Raw genomic sequence first — 25,980 nt, 5'->3', positions numbered from 1 at the left:
TGATGAAGGTCAGAGTAATTCAAGTGTGATACTGGAAGGAGAAAGTGGTTAATAAGAGACCAAAAATTAGGTAATAGTAGTTTATTAATTCATGGGCAAATTAAGGAATTTACATCATACTCTCAGTGTAATGACATTGAATGATTTTAAATGTAAGCATGAAATAATCTGTCTTGTGGGTTTTTTTTTTGTTATTGCAATGTAACATAATTAGCACCTACAAATCATAGTGTAGAGCTCAATAGATTTTTACAGAGTGAACATACCTGTAACCATTGCCCAAATCAAGAACTAGAACATTACCAATACCCCTGAAGCCTCCCTTGAGCTCCCTGCTAGTCTTTATCTCCACCAAATGGAACTGCTATTCTGACTTTAATTATCTTAGAGTAGTTTTTTCAGTTATTGAGCTTTCTATAAATAGAATCATATAATATGTTTTCTTTGGTTTCTGATTTTTTTCTGCTGAACATTATGTTTGTGAGATTTATGCATATTGTTGCTATAGTAGGCGTCTTAAAAAAAGTCAGTGATGTATATATTTCTGTATTTGGTGATAATATCTTTTCCATTCTACGATTGAGGTACATTTGGAGTGCTTCCAAATTTGAGCTATGATGAACATTCTTGTATGTGTTTCTGTTATGCACATATAAGCATTTCTATTGAGTATATACCTAAGAATGCAATTACTGAGTTGTAGGGTATATGTATATGATACTTGACTAAATGCTGCCAGTTTTCCAGAGTGATTGTACCAGTTGACACTCTGCCAGAGTGTGTGATAGTTGAAGTGGTCTGATCCTTTCCAACACTTGCAAATGTTAGGTTTTATTATTAATTAATTAATTAAGCCATTCTCGTGGGTGGGTAAAGGCATTTTATTGTGGTTTATTACATTTCTTTGATAATTAATGGTGTTGAAAACTTTTTCATATGCTTATTGGATACTAGGGTGTGCTCTTTTATTAAGTGCTTATTTGCTGACTTCCTACTTAGGTTTTTTCATCTAGATAGATGAAAAATTCTATCATTAGATAATTCTAGCTTCCATGGGAAGATTATAATTATATTATCATTATATAGCCAATTTTAAGCACTCATTTGGATCTTGGTGCAACACGAATGAAATTCTGTATATGCATAGAAAATTTATATTACCAGTGCTCATGTAGAGAGGGAATGCTACAAAGACACAGGCGTTCAACACACCCGCAAAGTATAGTTTATCTCTAAGATTAATCATGGAACTGTGAGTCAAATCATACTTCCTGAAAAGTGTTGATCTATCTTGTAAAGACATCTTACTCTTGCCCCCTGCCATAGCCAACTTTAAGAGTTTCCTACTCTCTCAAGAGTTGAATTTATTAATGATATGGTATCCTTTAAAGGTAAGCTTTACCGAAATTTAATGATTGAAGGAGAGAAAATGCAATGCCACATAAAACTTAGTGTAACGGTTTCCCAAAAAAATTAATTTTACTAGTTTGAAACTGAGTTAGATGAATTCTGAGACATAAATATATGTAGGAGAAAGGACATGTTCAATTAATGGGATTTCTGGCAGCCTGCCCAAGGAGATTGTGCAAAATCCTACAAGACTAGGTAAAACGCCCTTGTGGAGCAGGTAGTATGCTTGTCCAGAATGTGGAGGCTCTTCCCAACAATAAATTAACTTTGTGTATAATGCTTTATTGCTCTGCCCTGTGTCCTGGCAGGCTTTCTCTCATTGTCTTTCTCCCTGAGTGGCTCACTTCACTTGTTTTGTATTAAAGATGACTCAGCCAGACTCTCAGTCTTTCCCTCATCTCCCCCTTTCCCTACCCCTCAACTCCCCATTTTTGTTCCTAGAGTATCAAAGCCCGAGCAGAGCCCCCCCTTTTTTTGTTGATGATCTAGCATACTGAGATATTGATGCTGAAAGGTAAACTGCTTTTTTTCTCTTCCGAACCTTCATAGGTTACTTTCCTCCTCTAACTAGGTTATCCCTGGTCCTCTTAATTCTCTGAAGCTAGTGATCCCATATATCTAGTTGCTGGGATGGGGCTGCTTTTCATCCCTGGCCCCTCCCGAAACAATCACAGCAATCCCCTCTGCAGCCCCAAGCAAGGAGACATAAGAGCAGCCACAGATCCAACGGTGACAGGAGGGCACTCTGCCAAGTTCTGTGTGCTACAGTCTTTCCACCACACCTTCCTCAGCTGGTATGTATTTGACGAGCCTAGTAAATTAATTTCTTCGGGGCAAGGGGAGAGGAGTGGGGGTAGGGGAACGGGAGGAGGGAGTGTCTTGGGGCGAAAAATGCAGCCAATTCGCCCTCTGCTGGTTAAAGATCTAAATTACCGCCGCTTAAGCAAAGTGGGAAAGAAAAAGAAATTGGTTTAACATGGATAAATTACAGCTAAAACTAAATCTGATTTAGCCTGTTTGTCCATCTTAAATAGCTACCCGTTCCTATTTAGCCCTACTTCCTGCCCTAAGACTGAGATTTAATGAGACTCTGATTCTAATTCCTACTCCCAGTTAATGTTATGCTGTCCTGAGCCCATTTTCATTTGCCCTTGAGTTTTTGCCATTCTGAGACGCCAGTTAAAATCTGCAGACATGCTGTTTTTGTCTAATTTGTTGCTAAGCAACTGGAAACATAACACCTAAACCGTCACTTCTTGAGCACACTTGTACTTCAGTCCAAACAGTCTCTTTGAAACAGTCATTTCATGTGAACAAAGACAACTACTGTTTGTGTTTCGAGAGTAATTAGTAGGAAAACAGTTTCCTCACGCTAGTTTCTTAGGAAAACTGACAAGCAGCTTTGTGCAACATGAGGTATTGGCCGCCATAACTCACACAGACTTTGTACCGCCTTTGCTGTCTTACGCATTTTGTTGGAATAAACCAACACCAAGGTTGGATGATCTAATGTCTGTCACACACACGAAGACAGCATTTACAACATATGCACTTAGAATCCAGGAGTAGTGAGAGAGAAAAAAGTTGGCATTTTGGAATTGGGGATATTATTTAATATCAGCTTGTTTCCTTGCCAGCCTAAATATCCAAAATCAAATGGTTCTTACCCCCCTCCATGTCTGGCATTGTAACTTAGTCAGTCATGCGGCCCTTGGAACCAGTCGGGATTGGCCAGCTCCTTTGTCAGGTGAAAACCTCTGCGGCAAGTCATGGGACTAAACTGGGCGGTGTCGCTGTCCGCGTCTGGGGTGCTGAACTCTAGGCGTGGCCAAAGAGGGTTCCTTTATATGACAACTTCCGGTAGGGCGGGGTTGAGCTCCTGCTCCACAAAATGAATTCATCTGCCACCTGGTGGTAGAATAGGAAAATGCTTTTGATAAAGTTCGAAGAGGACTTTGGATTGAGACCCTAAACTCTAAAAAACAAATTGTAAAGGTTTGGGATCTTAGACCTCCGGAGGTTGTTTTTGGGAGATCTGCCTATTCTTAAAATCTGTAAAGATGTATAGGGTAATGGAGAATTTCCAGAGTGAACTCTCACTTCTATCCAAGAAAACAATGTACAAATAGACTGAAAATTTCCCAGTCATTTCTTCCAAAACATTTTGTTATCAGATAGGTGTTTGAGAAATATTTGTATATATAGGAATTTAGAAATATTTACTAAAATAGTCACAGAGTACATTTTACTGAAAGAAAAGCTCTATCTTGTTAGCCAAATACATTCAAGAAAGCATAGTTGAGAGTACTGCTCTGATTTCAGCTTCTGGGAGGAAAACAAGTGTAATTATATTTAGATGTGGTAAGAAGTAATAGGAATTCTAGGAATAAAACTTGGTTGCCACCCCCCCCATTGTCTTCCTGTGCTAGTATATAAGTTGTCAGAGAGCTGAAAATAATAGGAATTTTTTGGTATGCTTATTGTTTTTACTCTGTGTATTTTAGTTTTTGTTTAATTTGTTAGACACTGTGCCACTGTTCTGTTCTTCTATATAGTGATGATTAAATCACTATGAATGAATTACATTCAACCTCAGATGGGGAGCCTCTAGGTTGATAAGTGAATAGAGATTCTTTGGTAGAAAGCAAGAAAAGAACAGGAGAAAGGTAATGAAGTGCCTCATTCAAGTGTTATTTTGATAAAAATACTATAAGAAAGTAGATACATAGAAGCTTAATCATAGGAAATTAACTGAGTGTTGCTAGAGGGGAGGGTTGGGATGGAGTATCTGGGTGATGGACGTAAAGGAGGGCACGTGATGTAAGGAGCAGTGGGTATTATATAAGACTGACGAGGGGCGCCTGGGTGGCACAGCGGTTAGGCGTCCGCCTTCAGCTCAGGGCGTGATCCCGGCGTTCTGGGATCGAGCCCCACATCAGGCTCCTCCGCTATGAGCCTGCTTCTTCCTCTCCCACTCCCCCTGCTTGTGTTCCCTCTCTCGTTGGCTGTCTCTATCTCTGTCGAATAAATAAATAAAATCTTAAAAAAAAAAAAAAGACTGACGAATCACTGAACTCTACCTCTGAAAATAATAATGCATTGTATGTTAATTAATTGAATAAAAATAAAATAAAATGCTAATAAAGAAAGAAAAAGCTATAAAGTGAAAATGTCAACTAACCATCAAATTTCTATGTCTATATTAGTAACCTCTCCTTCATAATTAGTTTAATACAGTTCTTCCCATCTTTTGAAATAAGTGACTGCTGTATAGCCACAGCTTTACTATATGTTCACATGTATGGATTGCAGTGTAAAGTTAATTCTAGCAAGATGAGAGTAAAATAAAATTCTTTCTCAAGTGAATAAATTTATCAATCTCAGAAAGGAAAGACCTATTCAGGAAGTATACTTGGCTTTGTCAGCCAAGCCAGTTAATATTTAGTATTCTTATAGATAATTTTCTCATTTGCTGTTCTGTGGATTTTTTTAAAAGATTTTATTTATTTATTTTTTCAAGAGAGAGAGAGCGAGAGAACGAGCGGGGGGGAAGGGCAGAAGGAGAAGCAGATTCCCTGCTGAGCAGGGAGCCTGATGCAGGACTTGGACACAGGACCCTGGGATCATGACCTGAGTTGAAGGACTGAGCCACCCAGGTGCCCACTGTTCTGTGTATCTTAACACAGAAAATATAGTTATCATTTCTGTTTTAAGGTATAAAACATTTTCAAAATACTAATTTCAATTAAAAATTGAGGTATTGATTTAGGGGTGTTATGTGAGTTGACTTCCATTATAAAATGGAGAAATTGGTCAGAGTTTAATGAAGAGAGAAATTATCACTTTAGCGTAGGCTCCATTTGATTAAATTGGGAAGTTTCCTAAACACTCATCAAATTTCATGGAAAGACACCTGTAACCTATGTGACCAGAGTCAGCATGGAAAACAAATCAGTATGAATAGGGCATGAAAGCCATCTGTTTAAAATAAGAACATAATATAAATCTGGACTATAAATGGTATTGGTTTATATTATGTCTTCTTATGTTACTGTGAAAGACCGAAACATTATACGCACACACACACGGTGAACAATAAGAGGTATTGTCATTCAAAGCAACAGATGGTAGATCAAGAGCAACTGCGGTACACTGAGCTGCCTAAGAAAGACTTCTGAACCCCTGAAGTCGCCTGTTCCTGCCAAAATGAATAAGAAACCTAAAATGCATGAAAAGACAAATGGAGGAAAAGAATTCTAAACTAGTGGTAAAGTCTCTAAGAGCAGATGTGACCTCAGTGTTTCAAAATACATTGGGTCCTAAAAATAGACAGGTGTTTTTTCCAGATTAAGAGTATGTATGAAAGAAAATTAGAGGGGATCCCAGATATTAATATAATATGATTGTAACAATAAGTATTATAAATATTACAACTCTAAGACAACTTGAAGTTTGGATACAATAATAGAAACAACAAATGGAGAGATTCTCCAATATTCTTGTTAGGTAGGGTATTTTTTCTGAAAGAAGCTGAAAATAGTGACAAAATTCTCAGAACAATTTCTGAAGCATTTAAATGTATGGTGCAAAGGGGCGCCTGGGTGGCACAGCGGTTGAGCGTCTGCCTTCGGCTCAGGGCGTGATCCCGGCGTTATGGGATCGAGGCCCACATCAGGCTCCTCCGCTATGAGCCTGCTTCTTCCTCTCCCACTCCCCCTGCTTGTGTTCCCTCTCTCGCTGGCTGTCTCTGTCTCTGTCGAATAAATAAATAAAATCTTAAAAAAATAAAAATAAATGTATGGTGCAAAGGTAAATGAGTAAACATAAGTGACACATTTTACATAAATTTTAGAACAGATTTTTATCTAAACTCATTTTATAATCAGGAAATACGGAATGTTATAGGACAGAATATGGGGTAAAAAGAATTTGTTATCCAGTATGAGCCTAATTACATTTCTCTGTCTTGCCTGAGTAGATTTTCAAACAAACAAAAATGGCACTCATGTAATAGCATAATTCCAGATTCCAAAATTCTTTGGTGTATACATATATTTTTATTATTTATTTATTTAACAGAAAGGGGCCTTGAGAGAGGGAACACAAGCAGTGGGAGAGGGAGAAGCAGGCTTCCTGCTGAGCAGGGAGCCTGATGCAGGGCTCCATCCCAGAATGCCGGGATCATGACCTGAGCCAAAGGCAGACGCTTAATGACTGAGCCACCCAGGCACCCCTGGTGTATATATTTTTTAAAAGACTTTATTTTTTTAGAACAGTTTTTGGTTCACGGGAAAACTGAGCCCAAAATAGAGAGTTTGCCTATATTCCCTGCCCTCACACATGTACAACTCCCCTCACTATAAGCATCTTGAAGCAGAGTAGTGCATTTGTTACAATAGATGAACCAGTGACACATCATTATCTCCCAAAGTCCATAGTTTACATTAGGTTCACTCGTGGTGTTGTACATTTTATGAATTTTACAAATGTATGACGACCTATATTTACCATTAGTATCTTACAGAATAGTTTTACTACCCTAAAAATTCTCTGTGGCTTTCCACTAAGGTGGAGAACAGGGCAAAGATGTTCCCTCTCACCACTGCTTTTATTTATTTTTTTAAGATTTTTTTTTTTTGAGAGGGAGTGCACACACGGAGGGAAAGGGAGAGGGATAAGGAGAAGCAGACTCCCTGCTGAGGACAGAACCCAATGTGGGGCTCAATCCCAGGACCCTGAGATCATGACCTGAGTTGAAGGCAGACACTTAACCGACTGAGCCACCCAGGTACCCCTCACCACTGCTTTTAAACATTGCCTGGGGGGAAAAAAACACTGCCTGGAAAAGGAAACAGAAAGTATACTGCTTAGGAAGAAAGACATAAAACTGTTTGCAGATTACATGAACAGGTATGTAGAAAATCTAAAACGCTCAACAAAAAACTCCTGGAACTAATAAATGATTATAGCAATGTTGCAGAACATGAGGATCATATTTAAAAAAAATCATTTTCCTATATACCAGTAATGAACAAGTGGAGTTTAAAATTAAAAATACAGTACCACCTACATTAGCACCCCCCAGAAATGGAACACTTAGGTATAAGTCTAACAAAATATGTACAAGATCTATATGAGAAAAATTATAAAATTCTGATGAAAGAAATCAAACTAAATAAATGTAGAGAAATTCCATGTTCATGGATAGGAAGACTCAATATTGTCAAGATGTCAATCCTTCCCAACTTGATATATAGTTAATATAATCCCAATAAAAATCCCAGCAGGAAAATCTGTGGATATTGACAAACTGATTCTAAATTTACATGGAGAGGTTAAAAATCCAGAAGGGTCAACACAATATTGAAAAAGAACAAAGTCAGAGGACTGACACTGTCTAAGTTCAAGACTTATTATAAAATTACAGTGATCAAAACACAGTGGTATTGGCAAAAAATACAGACAAATAGAGAGCCCAGAAATAGACCACATAACAATAGTCAACTGGGGAACACCTGGGTGGCTAAGTTGGTTAAGCCTCCCAACTCTTGATTTTGACTCAGGTCATGATCTCAGGGTTGTGGGATCAAGCCCTGCCTGGGGCTCCATGCTCAGCACAGAGTCAGCTTGAGATTCTCTCCCTCTCCTTCTGCCCATCCCCCTGCTCATGCTATAAATAAATAAATAAATAAATAAATAAATAAATAAATAAATAAATAAAAAGTCAACTGGGGGTGCTTGGGTGGCTCAGTCGGTTAGGCGTCTGCCCTTGGCTCAGGTCATGATTGCAGGGGCCTGAGATCAAGCTCCACATTGGGCTCCTTGCTCCACGGGGAGCCTGCTTCTCCCTCTGCCTGCCGCTCCCCCTGCTTGTGCTCTCTCTCTCTCTCTGTCAAATAAATAAAATCTTTTTTTTTTTTTTAAAGTAAACTGTGGTGCCTGGGTGGATCAGTCGGTTGGGTGTCTGATTCTTGGTTTTGGTTCTGGTTGTGGTCTTGGGGTCAGGGTATCTTCCGCCATCAAGTTCTCCACTTAGCACAGAGTCTGCTTGTCCCTCTTCCTCTGCTCCTCCCACCCCAGCTTTCATGTACTCTCTCCATCTCTCAAATAGGTAAATAAGTGAAATATTTTTAAAAAATCATGAACGAATCTTTGACAAAGGAGCAAAGGCAACGTAATGGAAAAAACAATCTGCAACAAACGGTCCTGCAACACATGCTGAAAAATATGAATCTAGACATAGACCTTATACCCCTCATAAAAATTATCTAAAAAAAGGAAAAAGGGGGGCACCTGGGTGGCTTAGTTGGTTGAGCTTCTAACTCTTGATTTCAGCTCAAATCATGATCTAAGGGTCATGAGATCAAGCCCCACATGAGGCTTTGTGCTGAGTTGGGAGCCTGCTTAGGATTCTCTTTCTCCCTCTCTCTCTGCCCCTCCCCATCCATGCACACATGTGCGCTTTCTCTCTCTCTCTCTCTCAAAAATACACACACACACACACACACACACACACACAAAACTTTAAACCTGCAGAAGGTAACATAGGAGGAAATCTAGATGATCTTGGGTGTAGAGATAAATTTTTAGATACAATACCAAAGGTATGACCCATGAAAGAAATAACTAATTAGCTTGACTTCATTAAAATAAAAAATTTCGGGACTCCTGGGTGGCTCAGTCAGTTGAGCATCCTATTCTTGGTTTTGGCTCAGGTGGTGATACCAGGATCTTGGGATCGAGCCATGTGTTAGGCTCCTCACTCAGCAGGGAGTCTACTTCAGGGTTCTCTCTCTCTCTCTCCTTCTGCCCCCCCTCAAATAAATAGATAAATATTTTTAAAATTAAATGAAAAATTTCTCATCTGTGAAAGACACTTTCAAGAGAACAAACACACAAGGCACAAATTGGGAGAAAATATTTGCAAGAGACATATCTGATAAATGACCAGGGTTCATATATATTCCAAATATACAAAAAATTCACAAAACTCAGCAATAAGAAAACAAACAGCCTAGCTAAAAAATGAGTCAAAAACCTTAACAGACACTTCACCTATATAAAGATATAAAGATGACAAATAAACATATGAAAAGATGCTCCACATCATATGTCATCCAGAAAATACAAATTAAAACAACAGTGAGATACTGCTACATACCTATTATAATGACCAAAATCCACAACACTGAAAACAACAAATGCTGGTGAGCACATGGAATAACAGGGACTCTTATTCATTGTGGGAATGCAAAATAGTACAACTCCTTTGGAAGGTAGTTTGGCAGTTTCTTACAAAATTATATGTTCTCTTTACCATATGATCCAGCATTCATGCTCCTTGGTACATATCCAGAAGTGTTGAAAACATGTCCACACAAAAACCTGAACATGGATGTTTATACAGCTTAATTCATTATTGCCCAAACTTGGAAGCAACCAAAAACATAACTAAAGGACATCTTGGTTTCTTCCGAGTTCTAGCAATTATGAATAGAGCTGTTCTAAACATCTGTGTGCAGAGCTTTGCATGGACATAAGTTTTCATCTCCTTTGGGTAATAACAAGGAGAGCAATTATTGGATCTTATAGTAAAAGTACCATATAATTTAAGATTTAGGTAATAGGTAAATATATTGGTAGCGCGGGAAAGCAAAGATTCTCACTTTGGTACAAGGCTAGTACAAATATGAGTTGGGGATGGTAAGGAAGAAACCTGTGTTAATGAATTGAAAGTATAAGTACTGGGGCGCCTGGGTGGCACAGCGGTTAAGCGTCTGCCTTCAGCTCAGAGCGTGATCCCGGCATTATGGGATCGAGCCCCACATCAGGCTCCTCCGCTAGGAGCCTGCTTCTTCCTCTCCCACTCCCCCTGCTTGTGTTCCCTCTCTCTCTGGCTGTCTCTATCTCTGTCGAATAAATAAATAAAATCTTTTAAAAAAAGTATAAGTACTATGATTACATAAGTATTTGTGTATGTACCAATTCAGGCAAGTATCACCCATGGATGTTGGGAAACACTGAGTAATTATTTTAGAAACAGCATATTCACATAGTTTTGAAGCATCGCTCCACAGATAACTAATTAATTATGAAAAGAATTAAAAGGTACCTTTCCAATTGAGAAATTTGATGTAAGCTATTTTATAACCAAATTATCAAACTTAATACCACCCATACTGGGATAAATGACATTATATACCTCCTGATGTAATGCATTGAAAAGAATACAAGATCACCAAAATTTCTCATCTGAATCTAATCATGAAGACACAATGAAAATTCCAAATTGAGGAATATGCTGTAAAATGAGTCTTTAAAAAGGGCAGTGTCATGAAAAAGAAATCAGTTATAAAAAATGTTTTTTTTAGGGGCACCTGGGTGGCTCAGTCGGTTAAGCATCTGCCTTTGGCTCAGGTCATGATCTCAGGGTCCTGGGATCGAGATCCGCATTGGGCTCTCTGCTCAGCAGAGAGTCTGCTTCTCCCTCTCACTTTCCCTCTGTGCGTGCTCTCTCTCTCTCTCTCAAATAAATAGATAAAATATTTTAAAAAATGCTTTCTTTAAACTGTTGCAGTTTAAAGGAAAACTGGGAAAACATGACAATTAAATGCAGTATGCAATCCTTGATTGTATTCTGGGTTTTTAAAAGCAACTACAAAGGGCAATATTGGAACAACTGAGGAAGTTAGAATATAGAATATATATTACGTATTAGTATTGTATTCATGTTAAATTTCCCGAGTGTGATCATTGTATTTGAAGTTATGTGGGAGAATGCCCCTGTTCCTAAGAGGTACATTTTGAGATATTTAGGGATGATATGTCCTAATGTTCCCAACTAACTCATAACAAAATTAAATGTTTACATATTGTATCCAGCAGCTCTTGTCACATGAAACAGAGTAACAAAACACCTCAAAACTTAGTAGCTCAAAACAACATTAATTCCCGCTCATGCATATGGGGGTCAGCAGATTTAGGCTGAGATCAACTGTGCTTGACCTCAGTATGCAGGCTGTGTCCAGTGTTGTTCCATCCTCATCTGTGGGTCAGTGGACTATAGAGAGAGTGTTCTTATCAAGGTGGCAGAAGAGCAGGAGGGCAAGCCCAATTATTATAGCACATTTCAAGCCACAACTTAGTTTATTCTGTGTATTAGTTTCTAGGACAGCCATAACAAATTACCACAAACTGGGAGTCTTAATAATGTAAGTTAATTTTTTTAATATTTAAAATTAATGGCTTTGAGATAAATTATTTGAAAATTGATTGTATTAAGACGTTCTCAGAGGTGGCTATAGTTAAAAATACTGTATTGTATATTTGCAAATTGCTGAGAAAACAGATCTTACAAGTTCTCATCAGGGCAGGTGGGTGGAGAGATGAGTGAAATCAGTGATGGGGACTAAGGAGTGCACGTGTTGTGATGAGTACCTTTGAAACTCCTATAATGCTGTTAACCATACTGGAATCAGGGATGCCTGGGTGGCTCAGTCAGTTAAGCGTCTGCCTTTGGCTCAGATCATGATCCCAGGGTCCTGGGTTTGAGTCCCGCACCAGGCTCCTTGCTTGCTCCTTGCTCAGTAGGAAGTCCGCTTCTCCCTCTAACTGCTGCTCCCCCTGCTTGTGCTCTCTCTCTCACTCTGACAAATACATAAATAAAATCTTTTAAAAAAAACCATAGTGGAATTAAAATAAATTTTAAAAAAGTTCTCATCACAAGAAAAAATATTTTAACTCCATGTGGTCATAGATGCTAAGCAGACTTACTCTGGTGATCATTTCATAATATATACAAATATTGAATCATTATGTTATACACCTGAAACTAATATAGTACATAGTATGTTACATGTGAATTATATTTCAGATTTTAAAAAGATTCCCTAAGATGCCATAAGCTTCTGCATGATGTGTGAATCACTGGGAGAAATACCTCCTTTTAAGCAAAAACTCTGTGGACATATATTGACTAAAGATAAACATGTCTCATTCTCTCACTTATGATATTCAGGACTCATATTCAGAATATATGAAGAGCTACAAATCAGTAGAAAAAAGGTAAATGATCCAATGGAAAAAAAATGGGCAAGAGACCCAAACAACCTCTCCCCACCCAAAGGATAACCAGGTGACTAAAGATAAATTAAACAGTATCCTACCTCATCAATAATTAATCAACAGAGAAATGCAATTAAACTCACCCTGAGATAGCGAGAATGGTTAAACTTTAAAAAAGATGAGTAATACTAGGTATTGGTAAGAATTTGAACAACTGGAGGTTACAGTGGTGATCAGAGTATAAATTGGTACAACCTCTTAGCAGTTTGGCAATAGGAAGGAAAGCTGAAAAGAACATACCCTGTGACACCAGTGCCTCCTCTGAGTATATGCGCCCTCACCCAAAATATGTATACATGTTCACAAAGTGACATATACAAGGGCATGCTGCTATGAACAGTAGCAGTTCTCAATAGAATGGGTGAATGAGTTTTGCTATATTCATACTGAAAAAGAGAAAAGCAATATCTGACAGATAGCAGCTGACCTGATACTCCAAGCTGGGCCATGGTGTTCCCCTGTTGAACAAAAATAATATCACAGCACACCAACATTACACAAGGCCAGTCTGTGACTGTGATGGATCAAATTTAAAACAAGTTTAACTACATTTAAAACACCATAATCATGTCTAAACACAGACAAAAAAGAACACCGTCCAATCCACAAAAAATGACCCAATATCTCTCTATCCTGGCTGATATGTCAATCACAGCTTTACCTCCTCCTTTCTCTTACCTTCTAACTAAGAATTATTAATACACCCAGCCATAGTATCAACTCCGTTTCTGACAGCATCCCATCCAGAGAAAAGTCCTGCTTCACTCCCCCCACAAATCACCTTAAGTCCTCTCTAACATCCTCCTGCTGAGATGTCTCATGATTCTCTGGGGCATGCAGTCTCCCTTGTTCCAATAAGTCAGAATATACGACTTTGTTTAACTACAGGTGCGTTCCTGATGCTCTGTGGCCAAAGGGTGGTGTTCTTTTTTTTTTTTTTACCACAGTAAAAAATATTACCTTCCATACACTGTATTGTATATTGTATATACTTTGATATGCAGTTTTTAGAAGAGACAAATACAGCTGTTCAGGGATGCACACTTAAGCCAAATGTTAAGATTTGTAATGGAGATTGAGGAGTCCATCTTTTTTGAGGTGGCTTATCATTCTTAAACCTTCTCTGGTCCTATGATTGTAAAAGAAACTCTGAACAAATACCTCCCAAATTTCTATCAGGTCATTTTCAATATATATAAGTAGTCTGTTATTTCCTTTCAAATCCAAAGCCAAACATCTTCATTTCATTTGTCCACCATGTTATCTGGGAAACAGAATAATATACTGATTAACAGCACAGACTCTGGAGTCAGACAAAATTAAATTGAATTCCTTTTCTAATATTTATTCAGTAGGGGTTCTTGGGAGAGTGACATAACATATCCAGTGTCAGTTTCTTTGTATAAGAAGAAGAAATAGTAATGTGTACTTCATAGAGTTGTTGCAAGGATTAAATTAAATAATGCGGGTAATCAACACAGTACCAGCACTATACAGAAATCATACCCAGTAAATATTACTGCCATCATAATCCTAAGTGCCAAACCAACTGCTTCCTGAGCACTTGAGAGTTCTGGGAAAGGAATGATTTGTGCAAATCAAGAGCCTAGTTGGCCAGTTACCCTATCAGTGTACCTGCTGGACACCAGGTTCCTGAAGGAAATATCTGTTTGTCCCCTTTCTTTTTTCTGCTGATTACTTTCTCCAGTTCCCCGCCCCTCGCCGCCATCTATTTGGCTCCAGGATCTTTTCGCCTCTCCCCTGATGTCAGGGCGGACTCTGTGCACTATGCAAAGTAGCTTGCTTACTCCTCGCTGTTTGCCGGTTGCTACAGCGGCCCCAGCCTGCCGGCAGATAGGTGACTTCAGCTTGAGCGAGTATCCTCATTGGCTTCTTAATTCCCAGGGACTTTTTTTCTGAAAGGGAGTTAAAAGGCGAGTCAGCCGTTGCTTTGGCAACAACTTTCATCCTCTACCTAATCTCCGGAATGAGAACATACCTATTAATACACTGGATGGGGAGTTGAGTTGCTCAATGCAAATTTTCTTTCAAGTGCAAAACAGCTTAGCCCGCGCGGCTAGCCCTTGGTGGCGCTGCGGTTAGAGACGAGCAAAGCCGAACACAGCAGTTGCAGGAACCTGTTGGCGGAAAAGTGAAGTATATCCTCAACAGGTGGTGGCTGCTGCAGAGGGGGCGCCTGTGAGAACGGATGGCGGTGGCGCACAGAAAACTCCTGCGGAGCAGGCAAGTAGGGTCTCTTCTCTTTTTGCTGTGCATATCTGTGGGGAGTGCGGCCACCATCCGCTATTCAGTGGCGGAAGAGATGGAGAGCGGTTCGTTTGTGGCTAATGTGGCTAAGGACCTGGGGCTGGAAGTAGGGAAGCTGGCTGCGCGCGGGGCGCGGCTGGTTTCCGAAGGCAACAAACTGCATTTCCGGCTCCACCGCAAGACAGGGGATCTGTTCGTGAAGGAGAAACTGGATAGGGAGTCACTGTGCGGCAAAGCTGACCCGTGTGTTCTGCACTTTGAAATAGTCCTGGCGGAGCCGCTGCAGTCCTTTCGTGTGGAGGTCAGGGTATTTGATATCAATGACAATGCCCCGGTTTTCCTGAACAAGGAGCCCCTTTTAAAGATTCCGGAGAGCACACCCCTGGGTTCACGTTTTCCTCTGCAGAGCGCCCAGGACCTGGACGTGGGCCTCAATGGTCTTCAAAACTATACCTTGAGCCCCAACGCGTATTTCCACCTGCATACCCGCTTTCGCAGCCATGGGCCCAAATATGCCGAGCTGGTCCTGGATAAGCCCCTGGACAGAGAGGAGCAGCCTGAGGTCAACCTGACAATTACGGCGGTGGACGGCGGGTCCCCACCCAAGTCTGGCATCGCCCACATCCGCGTGGAGGTTCTGGACGTCAATGACCACGTGCCCCTGTTCTCTAGGCTGGTGTACCGCGCTCAGGTACCGGAAAATAGCGCCAATGGTTCTTTGGTGGCCACTGTGAGTGCCACAGACCTGGATGAGGGCTCCAACAAGGAAATTACTTATTCCTTAGCTCAAAACCCAGAAGCAGTTCTCCAGACATTTCAGATTGACTCTCAAACTGGAGAGGTTCGACTGAGAGGGCCCCTAGATTTTGAAGCAATTGAAACATACGATATTGACATTCAAGCCACCGACGGAGGGGGCCTCTCTGCCCACAGCAAAGTCCTGGTGGAAGTGGTGGATGTTAATGACAATCCTCCTGAGGTGACAGTCTCCTCTGTGTCCAGCCCTCTCCCTGAGGACTCCCCACTACAAACTGTTGTGGCCCTTTTCTCTATTCGAGACCGGGACGTTCGGGTGGGAGGAAAAATCACCTGCTTCCTCAGAGAAGACCTTCCTTTTGCAGTCAAACCCACTTTCCGGAATTCTTACTCACTGGTTACTGACAGAGGCTTGGATCGGGAAGAAGTTTCAGGCTACAATATCACCGTCGTTGCCATGGATACTGGGCCACCCAGTCTGTTCACAGAAACTGTGATTGAGGTGCTAATATCTGACATTAATGACAATCCCCCAATATTTCAGGAAGACTCCTACATTTTGACTGTTCGAGAAAACAACAGCCCAGCAATTTTTATTGGCAAAGTTCACGCTGAGGATCTAGATTTGGGTGAGAATGCCCAAGTTACATATACTCTGCTGCCTCCACAAAGTGGAGATTTATCCGTCTTTGCTTACATCTCCATAAATTCAGACAATGGGAAGCTCTATGCACTGAGAACCATGGATTATGAGGCCATTCAAAATTTTCAGTTTGTGGTAAAGGCAACTGATGGGGGCTTCCTGTCACTGAGTAGCCAGGTTACTGTCAGAGTGGTTGTTCTGGATGACAATGACAACCGCCCAATGATCTTGTACCCACTGCAGAATGGCACCTTGCCCTGCAATGACCTGGTGCCCAGGTCTGCAGATGCAGGCTACCTGGTGACCAAGGTAGTGGCTGTGGATGGTGACTCAGGTCAGAATTCTTGGCTTTCATATCATCTCCTTAAGGCCACTGACCCTGGGTTATTCTCTGTTCAACAACAAAATGGGGAAATCCGCACATTGCGGCAGATATCTGAGAGAGACCCCATGATTCAGAAACTGATCGTTCTTGTTCAGGATCATGGCCAACCGGCTCTATCCACTACAGCCTCACTCAACATCTTGCTGGTAGATGGTTTTTCTGAACCCTATCTGCAGTTCCGGGATCCTTCCAAGAATCCTACAAGGGTAAATCCATCCACTAAATATTTGGTCATTTCTCTGGCTGTGCTTTCCTTTCTCTTTCTCCTGTCTGTCACAGTGATCTTTGTTATACATATCTACCAGAAGGTTAAATATAGAGAAAAGTTCACAGTTCAAGAGCATTTCTATGATGACTGTAATTTTCCTAACAACCTGGTACAAGGTGGGACCAGTGGATCATTATCTCAGCCGTGTCCCTATGAAATGTGCTCAGCCACTGGCACCAGCAATAGTGAGTTTCGGTTTCTTAAGCGCTTTATGCCCAACTTCCCCTTCCCCCATGGCACTGGAGAGGCAAAAACAGAGGCTGGCTCCAGTCTACCACCAGATTCCGATAGGAATAGGTCTCGGGGGTCAGAGGACCATGGCCGAGTACCTGACAACTGTATGTAGCTCTTACTCATAAACTATATGTAGCCATTATTTATGTCTCCCCCAAAGTTCATTAGTCCCGGCCCTGGAAATGCTTAGTTCCATAGAGATATCCTGTTACTGTGCCTTTAAATTATTTTCCAGTAGACAGTTACTCATGTATAGGGACGAAAACTAGGTTCTAGTTTCGATACATCAGGAAGCAGTTAGATTTGAGAAGCAGAAATATAGTTTATCATTACTCAGAAATTTTAGATTTTTGCCTCTCAGTATGTGGAGATCATCTTTGACTCCACGTCTTGCATGCCATTGTTCACAACAATGCAAATGCCTGGTGAATGGTGGTCCTCATAGATAAATGGTGGAAGGAAAGGGAAAGGAAAAAAAGGGACTGACTTATTTAAGAAGGTGAATAAGGACAGATACAAGACTAAAGAGATTCAGTTCAGGAATGTTTCCCAAAATTAAGTTACAGGTGATATCTTAATGACTGTTTAGGGCCTTAGGCAAGTCTCAAACCTGATCTCTTTATACACAGAAGTCTATTCCATTCCTTATCAGAGAGCAGTTACATGAATGTGGGGAATGAAAGGTAGATGAGGGAAAAAATAAATTAGGCTTACTGTAGTTAACAAGTGCTAGACACAACTATAAAAGAAAAAGATATTAAGGAAAAGAGTGATCATGAATATCAATTAAGTAGCCTTAAGAAAAGATACGTTTTCAGACATTACCAGATTTGATTTTTTCAATTTTTTCAGTTTTATTGAGATATAACTGACATATAGCACTGTATAATTTCACGGTGTATGGCATAATGACTTGACTTACATGTATTGTGAAACGATTACTATAATAAGTTTAGTTAACAAACATGTCCCTCAATTTGAGATTGTCTTCTTTAGATTAGATTGATGTTATGCATTATTGGGAAGACTACCACAGAAATGATATTGTATCCTTCTCAGTGCATCATTATTGGGGGTACATGATGTCAATGTGTCCTATTGAGCAGTAATATTAATCTTTTAAAAAATCTTGGTTAAAAGCAACATAAAATTTACCATATTAAACATTTTTAAGTATACAGTTCAATAGTGTTAAGGTGATATTAATCTCCATCTCTCAGTTAAGATATCTGTCAAATTTCTCCACTGTAAAGTTACTATTTTTTTCTTTTCAATCAATAAATACTGGGAGAGAGACACTTTGAAACTATGCAGATGTCATGTTTCTGCTTAAACTTTTGCCCACTAATTTTGTATCTGTTACTGGATATTTCCTATGGCATTTAAAACTGTGGCATTCGAATGGTAATTTTCTATTTCCCTGATTCCCTTTACATTAATTAAGTGAAGAAAAACTTTTAACTTCTCCTCCTTTTATTCATTCTGTAGTTTTTTCTTTATATATAGACCCATGGATATATACTTTATTATTTGGGTTATAATCCAATGTTATTGTTATTTATTTTGTTGTTCAGCAAACCCTTTTATCTGGGATGAAAAACAGATTTTTAAGACTAGAATTATCCACAAAGAACACATTTTAACAAAAATAAGTATTTCTTTATAACCCTATATGCTTTATGATCTTAAACAAGTGTAAGTTTCCTAAGTCTTATCAAGTTTTCTTCATAATGTTGTTTTAACTTTAAATGAAAATCACATTAACTTGATTTAAAATTTCCATTACAATTATAAAACTATTATATGGATACTAAAGTATGAAAAATTCAAATTTTATTATGCAGGCATGTTTATATATTTATAAGCTATGTATAATAGAGATGTCAGTTAAAATATAGATTTATATGTTGAAATTAGACATACAGATATATAAAAAATGGAATTCGTCTGTCTGGTTTTATTTAATTCTCCTAAAAATAAGTAAATACATTGCTTTCTTTGTCATGTCTCTGTATTTTGTTGTTGTTGGTTTCTTTTTTAAATTTAAATCAAATTAGCCAACATACAGTACATCATTAGTTTTTGATGTAATGTTCAATGATTCATTAGTTGTGTTCAATTTAAACATGAATTTGTCTCGGGGTGCCTGGGTGGCTCAGTTGGTTAGGCATCAGACTCTTGATTTTGGCTCAGCTCATGTCTCAGGGTCATGAGCTCCATCCCCATGTTGCTCTGCACTGGGCATGGAGTCTGCTTGAGATCCTCTTTCTCTCCCTCTCCCTTTGCCCCCTACTCACTCTCTCTCTCTCTCTCTCTCTCTCTCCAAAAAAAAAAAAATTGTCTCATTTGTGGAAGCGGAATTCATTCATGTAAGTCTCCCATATAGAGGTCTATTTTCTTTTTTTCAAATTTTATATATATTTTTTGAGAAAGAGAGTGCATAAGCAGGCAGAGGGGCAGAGGGAGAGGGAGAAGCAGACTCCCCACTGAGCAGGGAGCCTGATGCAGGGCTCCAACCCAAGACCCTGAGATCATGACCAGAGCCAAAGGCAGATGCTTATCCAAGATGTCCCTTAAGGTCTATTTTCTATACAATTGAATGTCATCAAAGCATGTGACTAATCAAACACCTGCTCTTCAACCAAAACTTTGACTTTGTTTACAAATTTATCTAACACTGTGAAAACAATATTATTAAAGTATTGGTTGTGTTTATATAATGCTGAAACAAAATATTAAAAAGTAAAAACACAGTTTTCTGTTAAGGTGGGGACGTAAGCATATCCTTCTGTGCACCATGCTCTGCTCATATGAACGCAGAAAAAAATACATAAAATTTTTAAATAAAAAATTAGAAAGTATAAAACAAAAATGGAGCAAACATAAAATGGTGAACAAGGATGAAACCCTTGCACTTCTGAGCTGCAGGATGGGAAGCTGGCATTAGTTGCCATAAGTTTGGTTCTTTTGGGCTATCAGAAAAGAAAATATTCTCCATGCAAGATGGAGAATAAAAGCCAGGGTCTCTGCTTACAGCCAGAAGCTAGAATGTGTCTATCTTGTTCATGACAAAAAGGTTGAAAAACCACTGCCAAAATATTTCTGAATTTATGACAAACACAAATGGGAAGATAGTCCATGCTCATGGATTGGAAGAACAAAATCTGTAGATTTAATGCAATCCCTATCAAAACGCCAACAGCTTTTTTCACAAAACTAGAACATATGATCCTAAAATTTGTATGGAACCACAAAAGACCCTGAATAGCCAAGACAATCTTGAAAAAGAAAAGCAAAACAGGAATTACCACAATTCCAGATTTCGAGTTATACTACAAAGCTGTAGTAATCAAAACAGTATGGTACTGGCACAAAAATAGACAGGTACATCAACAGAACATGATAGAAACCCACAATTATGGGTCAGTTAATTTTTGACAAAAGAGGCAAGAATATGCAATGGGAAAGGGACAGTCTCTTTAACAAATGGTGTTGGGAAAACTGGACAGCTGTATGCAAAAGAATGAAACTGGACCACTTTCTTACACTATACACAAAAGTAAACTCAAAATGGATTAAAGACCTAAATGTAAGACCTGAAATCATAAAAATCCTAGAAGAGAACACAGACAGTAATTTCTCTGATATCAGCAATAGCAACATTTTTCTAGCAAAAATAAACTATTGGGACTACATCAAAATAAAAAGCTTCTGCACAGCAAAGGAAACAATCAACAAAACTAATGGCCAACCAACCGAATGAGAGAAGACATTTGCAAATGACGTATCCAGTAAAGGGTTTGTATCCAAAATATATAAAGAACTTATACAGCTCAACACTGAAAAACATAATCCAATTAAAAAATGGGCAGAACACTCTCGCCACTATTATTCAACATAGTACTAGAAGTCCTTGCAACAGCAATCAGACAACAAAAAGGGATCAAAGGTATCCAAATCGGCAAAAAAGAAGTCAAAATGTCTCTCTTCGCAGATGACATGATACTCTATATGGAAAACCCTAAAGAATCCACTCCCAAACTATTAGAAGTTATAGAGCAATTCAGTAATGTGGCGGGATACAAAATCAATGCTCAGAAATCAGTTGCATTTCTATACACGAATAGTGAGACTGAAGAATAGTAATGGGAATTTAGTAATGGGAATCCATCCCATTTACAATAGCACCAAAAACCATACGTTACCTTGGAATTAACTTAACCAGAGATGTAAAGGACCTATATACACGAATAGTGAGACTGAAGAATAGTAATGGGAATTTAGTAATGGGAATCCATCCCATTTACAATAGCACCAAAAACCATACGTTACCTTGGAATTAACTTAACCAGAGATGTAAAGGACCTATATTCTAGAAACTATAAATCACTCTTGAAAGACATTGAGGAAGACGTAAAAAGATGGAAAAATATTCCATGCTCATGGATCGGAAGAATTAACATAGTTAAAATGTCCATACTACCCAGAGCAATCTACACTTTCAATGCTATCCCGATCAAAATACCAATGACATTTTTCAAAGAACTGGAACAAATAGTCCTTAAATTTGTATGGAAACAGAAAAGGCCCCAAATCTCCAAGGAACTGTTGAAAAGGAAAAACAAAGCGGGAGGCATCACAATGCCGGATTTCGAGCTGTACTACAAAGCTGTGATCACAAAGACAGCATGGTACTGGCACAAAAACAGACACATAGACCAATGGAACAAAATAGAGAACCCAGAAATGGACCCTCGGCTCTTTGGGCAACTAATCTTTGATAAAGCAGGAAAAAACATCCAGTGGAAAAAAGACAGTCTCTTCAATAAATGTTGCTGGGAAAATTGGACAGCTACATGCAAAAGAATGAAACTTGACCACTCTCTCACACCATACACAAAAATAAACTCCAAATGGATGAAAGACCTCGATGTGAGACAGGAATCCATCAAAATTCCAGAGGAGAACATAGGCAGCAACCTCTACGACATCAGCCAAAGCAACCTTTTTCATGACACATCTCCAAAGGCAAGAGAAACAAAAGATAAAATGAACTTACGGGACTTCATCAAGATAAAATCTTCTGCACAGCCAAGGAAACAGTCAAAAAAACTAAGAGGCAGCCCACGGAATGGGAGAATATATTTGCAAATGACACTACAGATAAAGGGCTGGTATCCAAGATCTACAAAGAACTTCTCAAACTCAATACACGAGAAACAAATAAATCAAAAAATGGGCAGAAGATATGAACAGACACTTTTCCAATAAAGACATACAAATGGCTAACAGACACATGAAAAAATGTTCAAAATCATTAGCCATCAAGGAAATTCAAATCAAAACCACACTGAGATACCACCTTATGCCAGTTAGAATGGCAAAAATAGACAAGGCAAGAGACAACAATTGTTGGAGAGGATGTGGAGAAAGGGGATCCCTCCTACATTGTTGGTGGGAATGCAAGTTGGTACAGCCACTCTGGAAAACAGTGTGGAGGTCCCTTAAAAAGTTAAAAATTGAGCTACCCTATGATCCAGCCATTGCACTACTGGGTGTTTACCCCAAAGATACAGACGTAGTGAAGAGAAGGGCCATATGCACCCCAATGTTCATAGCAGCATTGTCCACAATAGCTAAATCGTGGAAGGAGCCAAGATGCCCTTCAACAGATGACTGGATTAAGAAGTTGTGGTCCATATATACAATGGAATATTACTCAGCTATCAGAAAAAATGAATTCTCAACATTTGCTGCAACATGGATGGCACTGGAGGAGATAATGCTAAGTGAAATAAGTCAAGCAGAGAAAGACAAATATCATATGATTTCTCTCATCTATGGAATATAAGAACTAGGATGATCGGTAGGGGAAGAAAGGGATAAAGAAAGGGGGGTAATCAGAAGGGGGAATGAAACATGAGAGACTATGGACTATGAGAAACAAACTGAAGGCCTCAGAGGGGAGGGGGGTGGGGGAATGGGATAGACCGGTGATGGGTAGTAAGGAGGGCACGTATTGCATGGTGCACTGGGTGTTATACGCAACTAATGAATCATCAAACTTTACATCGGAAACTGGGGATGTACTGTATGGTGACTAACATAATATAATAAAAAATCATTAAAAAAAATGGGCAGAAGACATGAACAGATATTTCTCCAAAGCAGACATCCAGATGGCCAACAGACACAGGAAAAGATGCTCAACATTACTCACCATCAGGAAAAGGCAAATCAAAACCACAATGAGATATCACCTCCCACCTGTCAGAATGGCTAAAATAAAAAACAAGAAATAACAAGTGTTGTCAAGGATGTGGAGAAAAAGGAACCCTCATACACTGTTGGTGGGAATATAACTGGTGCAGGCACTGTGGAAAACAGAATGGAGGTTCCTCAAAAAATTAAAAATATAACTATCCTATGATCCAGTAACTGCAGTACTGGGCATTTACCCAAATAATACAAAAACACTAATTCAAAAGGATATATGCATCCCTATGTTTACTGAAGCATATTTACAGCATTATTTATTTATAGCCAAATTATGGAAGTAGCCCAAGTGTCCATCAATAGATGAATAGATAAAGAAGAGGTGATACATATTATGTGACATATATATATGTTTGTGTGTGTGTATACACACATGTACACAATGGAATATTATTCAGCCATATAAAGAATAGAATCTTGCCATTTGCAACACCATGGATGGAGCTAGAAAGTATTATGCTAAGCGAAATAAGTCTGTCAGAGAAAGACAAATACCATATGATTTCATTCATATGTGGAATTTAAGAAACAAAACAAACGAAGAGAAAAAGAAGAGCGACAACCCAAGAAAGAGTCTTTTTTTTTTTAAAGATTTCATCCATCTATTTATTTATTTGAGAGAGAGAGAGAGCTTGCCTGCGAGTGGGGGGAGGAGCAGAGGGGAAGGAGCAGATCAGGAGGGAGAAGGACAAGTAGACTTTGCACTGAGCATGAGCCCAATGTGGGCCTCCATCCCATGACCCCAAGACCATGACTGGAGCCAAAATCAAGAGTCAGATGCCCAACCAACTGAGCCACGTAGGTGCCCCATCAGACTCTTAACTATAGAGAACAAACTGACAGTTACCAGAGGGCATATGGGCAGGGGGATGGGTGAAACAGGAAATGAGAATTAAAGAGTACACTTACATGATGAGCACTGAGTAATGTATAGAATTGTTGAATCACTATATTGTACACCTGAGAGTAATAATAGCACCGTATGTTAACTATACCGATTAAAATTAAAAATTTAATACACAACTAATGAATTGTTGATTGCTACATCAAAAATGAATGATGTACTATATGTTGGCTAACTGAACATAATAATGAAATTTAATAAATTTTTTAAAAAAGAAAGTCTCAATAAAGAAATAAAATATATGAAGAAGAACCAAATGGAAATTTTAGAACCGAGATATACAATAGCCAAAATAAAAAGCTTAGTGGATAGGCTGAACAGTAGAACGGAAGAAAAAGACACAAGAATCAGTTAGTTGGAATAAAGAACAACTAGAAATTACCCATCTGAACAAGAAAGAAAATATACTGAAAAAGAAATGCACAGAGTTTCAGAGATGTATGGGAAAATAACAAAAGATATAATACTTGTGTCACTGGAGTCCTAAAAGGAAAGGAGAAGGAAGATAGGGGTACTCAAAGGGACAGACTGAAAAACTACTCAAACTTGGAAAAAAATATAAACATGGATATTTAAAGAGCTGAGCAAACTCCAAACAGGAAGAACCCAAAGAAATACACACCAAAATACACTGTAGTCAAACTTATGAAAATTAAGACAAAAAGTCTTGAAAGCAGCTAGAGAAAAATGACACATTACCTATGGGGGGAAATAATTTGAATGATAGGGGATTTTTCATCAGAAATGATAGAGGCTAGAAGCAAGTAACACAATGTTTTTAGTGCCTGAAAGAAAAGAACTGTCAACCTAGTATCCCATACCATTAAAATATCCCATCAGGAATAAGAAGACATCAAGACTTTCTCAGGTGAAGGAAAACTAAAAGACTCTGTCATCAGCAGACTGACCCTAAAAAAATAGCTAAGAGACATTCTCTAAATAGGAAGTAATTTAAAAAGGAACCTTGGAATATTAGGAAGGAAGTACAAGCACAGTGAGTAAAAAAACCCCAAAAAACAAAAAACAAACAACAACAACAACAACGGGTGAATACAATAGACTTCTTCTCTTGAGTTTTCTAAATTATGTTTAAACAAAAATGATAATACTGCCTGATGTGGTTCTTAATGTATATAGAGGGAATAACCAAGACAATATTATAAACAAGAGAGAGAGTAAAGAGACACAGAGGGAGGTAAGATTTCTATACTTCAAACAGGTGAAATGATGATACCAGTAGACTGGGAAAAGTTATCTATATTTAATACTTAAAGCAGCCACTAAAAAGCCTATAGAGCAATATACTCAGAAACACTATAGATAAATCAAAATTTTTAAAGTGGTCAATTAACCTACAGAAAGATAGAGAAAAGGAAAACAGAAACAAAAAAGAAACAGAAAACAAAAAATAAAATGACAGGGTCACCTAAGTGGCTCAGTTGGTGAGACACCTGACTATTGATTTTGGCTCAAGTCATGATCTCAGGGTCCTGAGACTGAGCCCATACTGGGCTCTGTGCTCAGCCGGGAGTCTGCTTGAGATTCTCTCTCCCTCTTCCTCTGCCCCTCACCCTGCTCGCATGTGTATGCTCTCTCTCTCTCTCTCTCAACTATATAAATAAATCTTAAAAAAATAAAATGGCAGTCTTAAGCCCTAGCTTATGAATAATTATATTAAATGTAAATGATCAAAATACACCAGTTAAAGACAG

The 25,980-nt window shown here is 38.8% G+C and overlaps 1 protein-coding gene across 1 annotated transcript; it reads left to right on the top strand.

The window, feature by feature from the left end:
* Positions 1–14,743: 14,743 nt before the first annotated feature.
* PCDHB1 (protocadherin beta 1) lies at positions 14,744–17,200 on the top strand. Its single transcript, XM_045795074.2, has one exon. It carries the CDS (start codon positions 14,744–14,746, stop codon positions 17,198–17,200), a length of 2,457 nt encoding a protein of 818 aa, XP_045651030.1.
* The last annotated feature ends 8,780 nt before the right edge of the window (positions 17,201–25,980 follow it).

The sequence above is a fragment of the Ursus americanus genome, chromosome 5 (assembly GCF_024610735.1).
Source record: "Ursus americanus isolate L20-20 chromosome 5, mUrsAme1.1.p, whole genome shotgun sequence".
Taxonomy (NCBI): domain Eukaryota; kingdom Metazoa; phylum Chordata; class Mammalia; order Carnivora; family Ursidae; genus Ursus; species Ursus americanus.
Note: the sequence above shows the minus strand (reverse complement) of the source record. Positions and strands in the feature narration are given on the sequence as shown.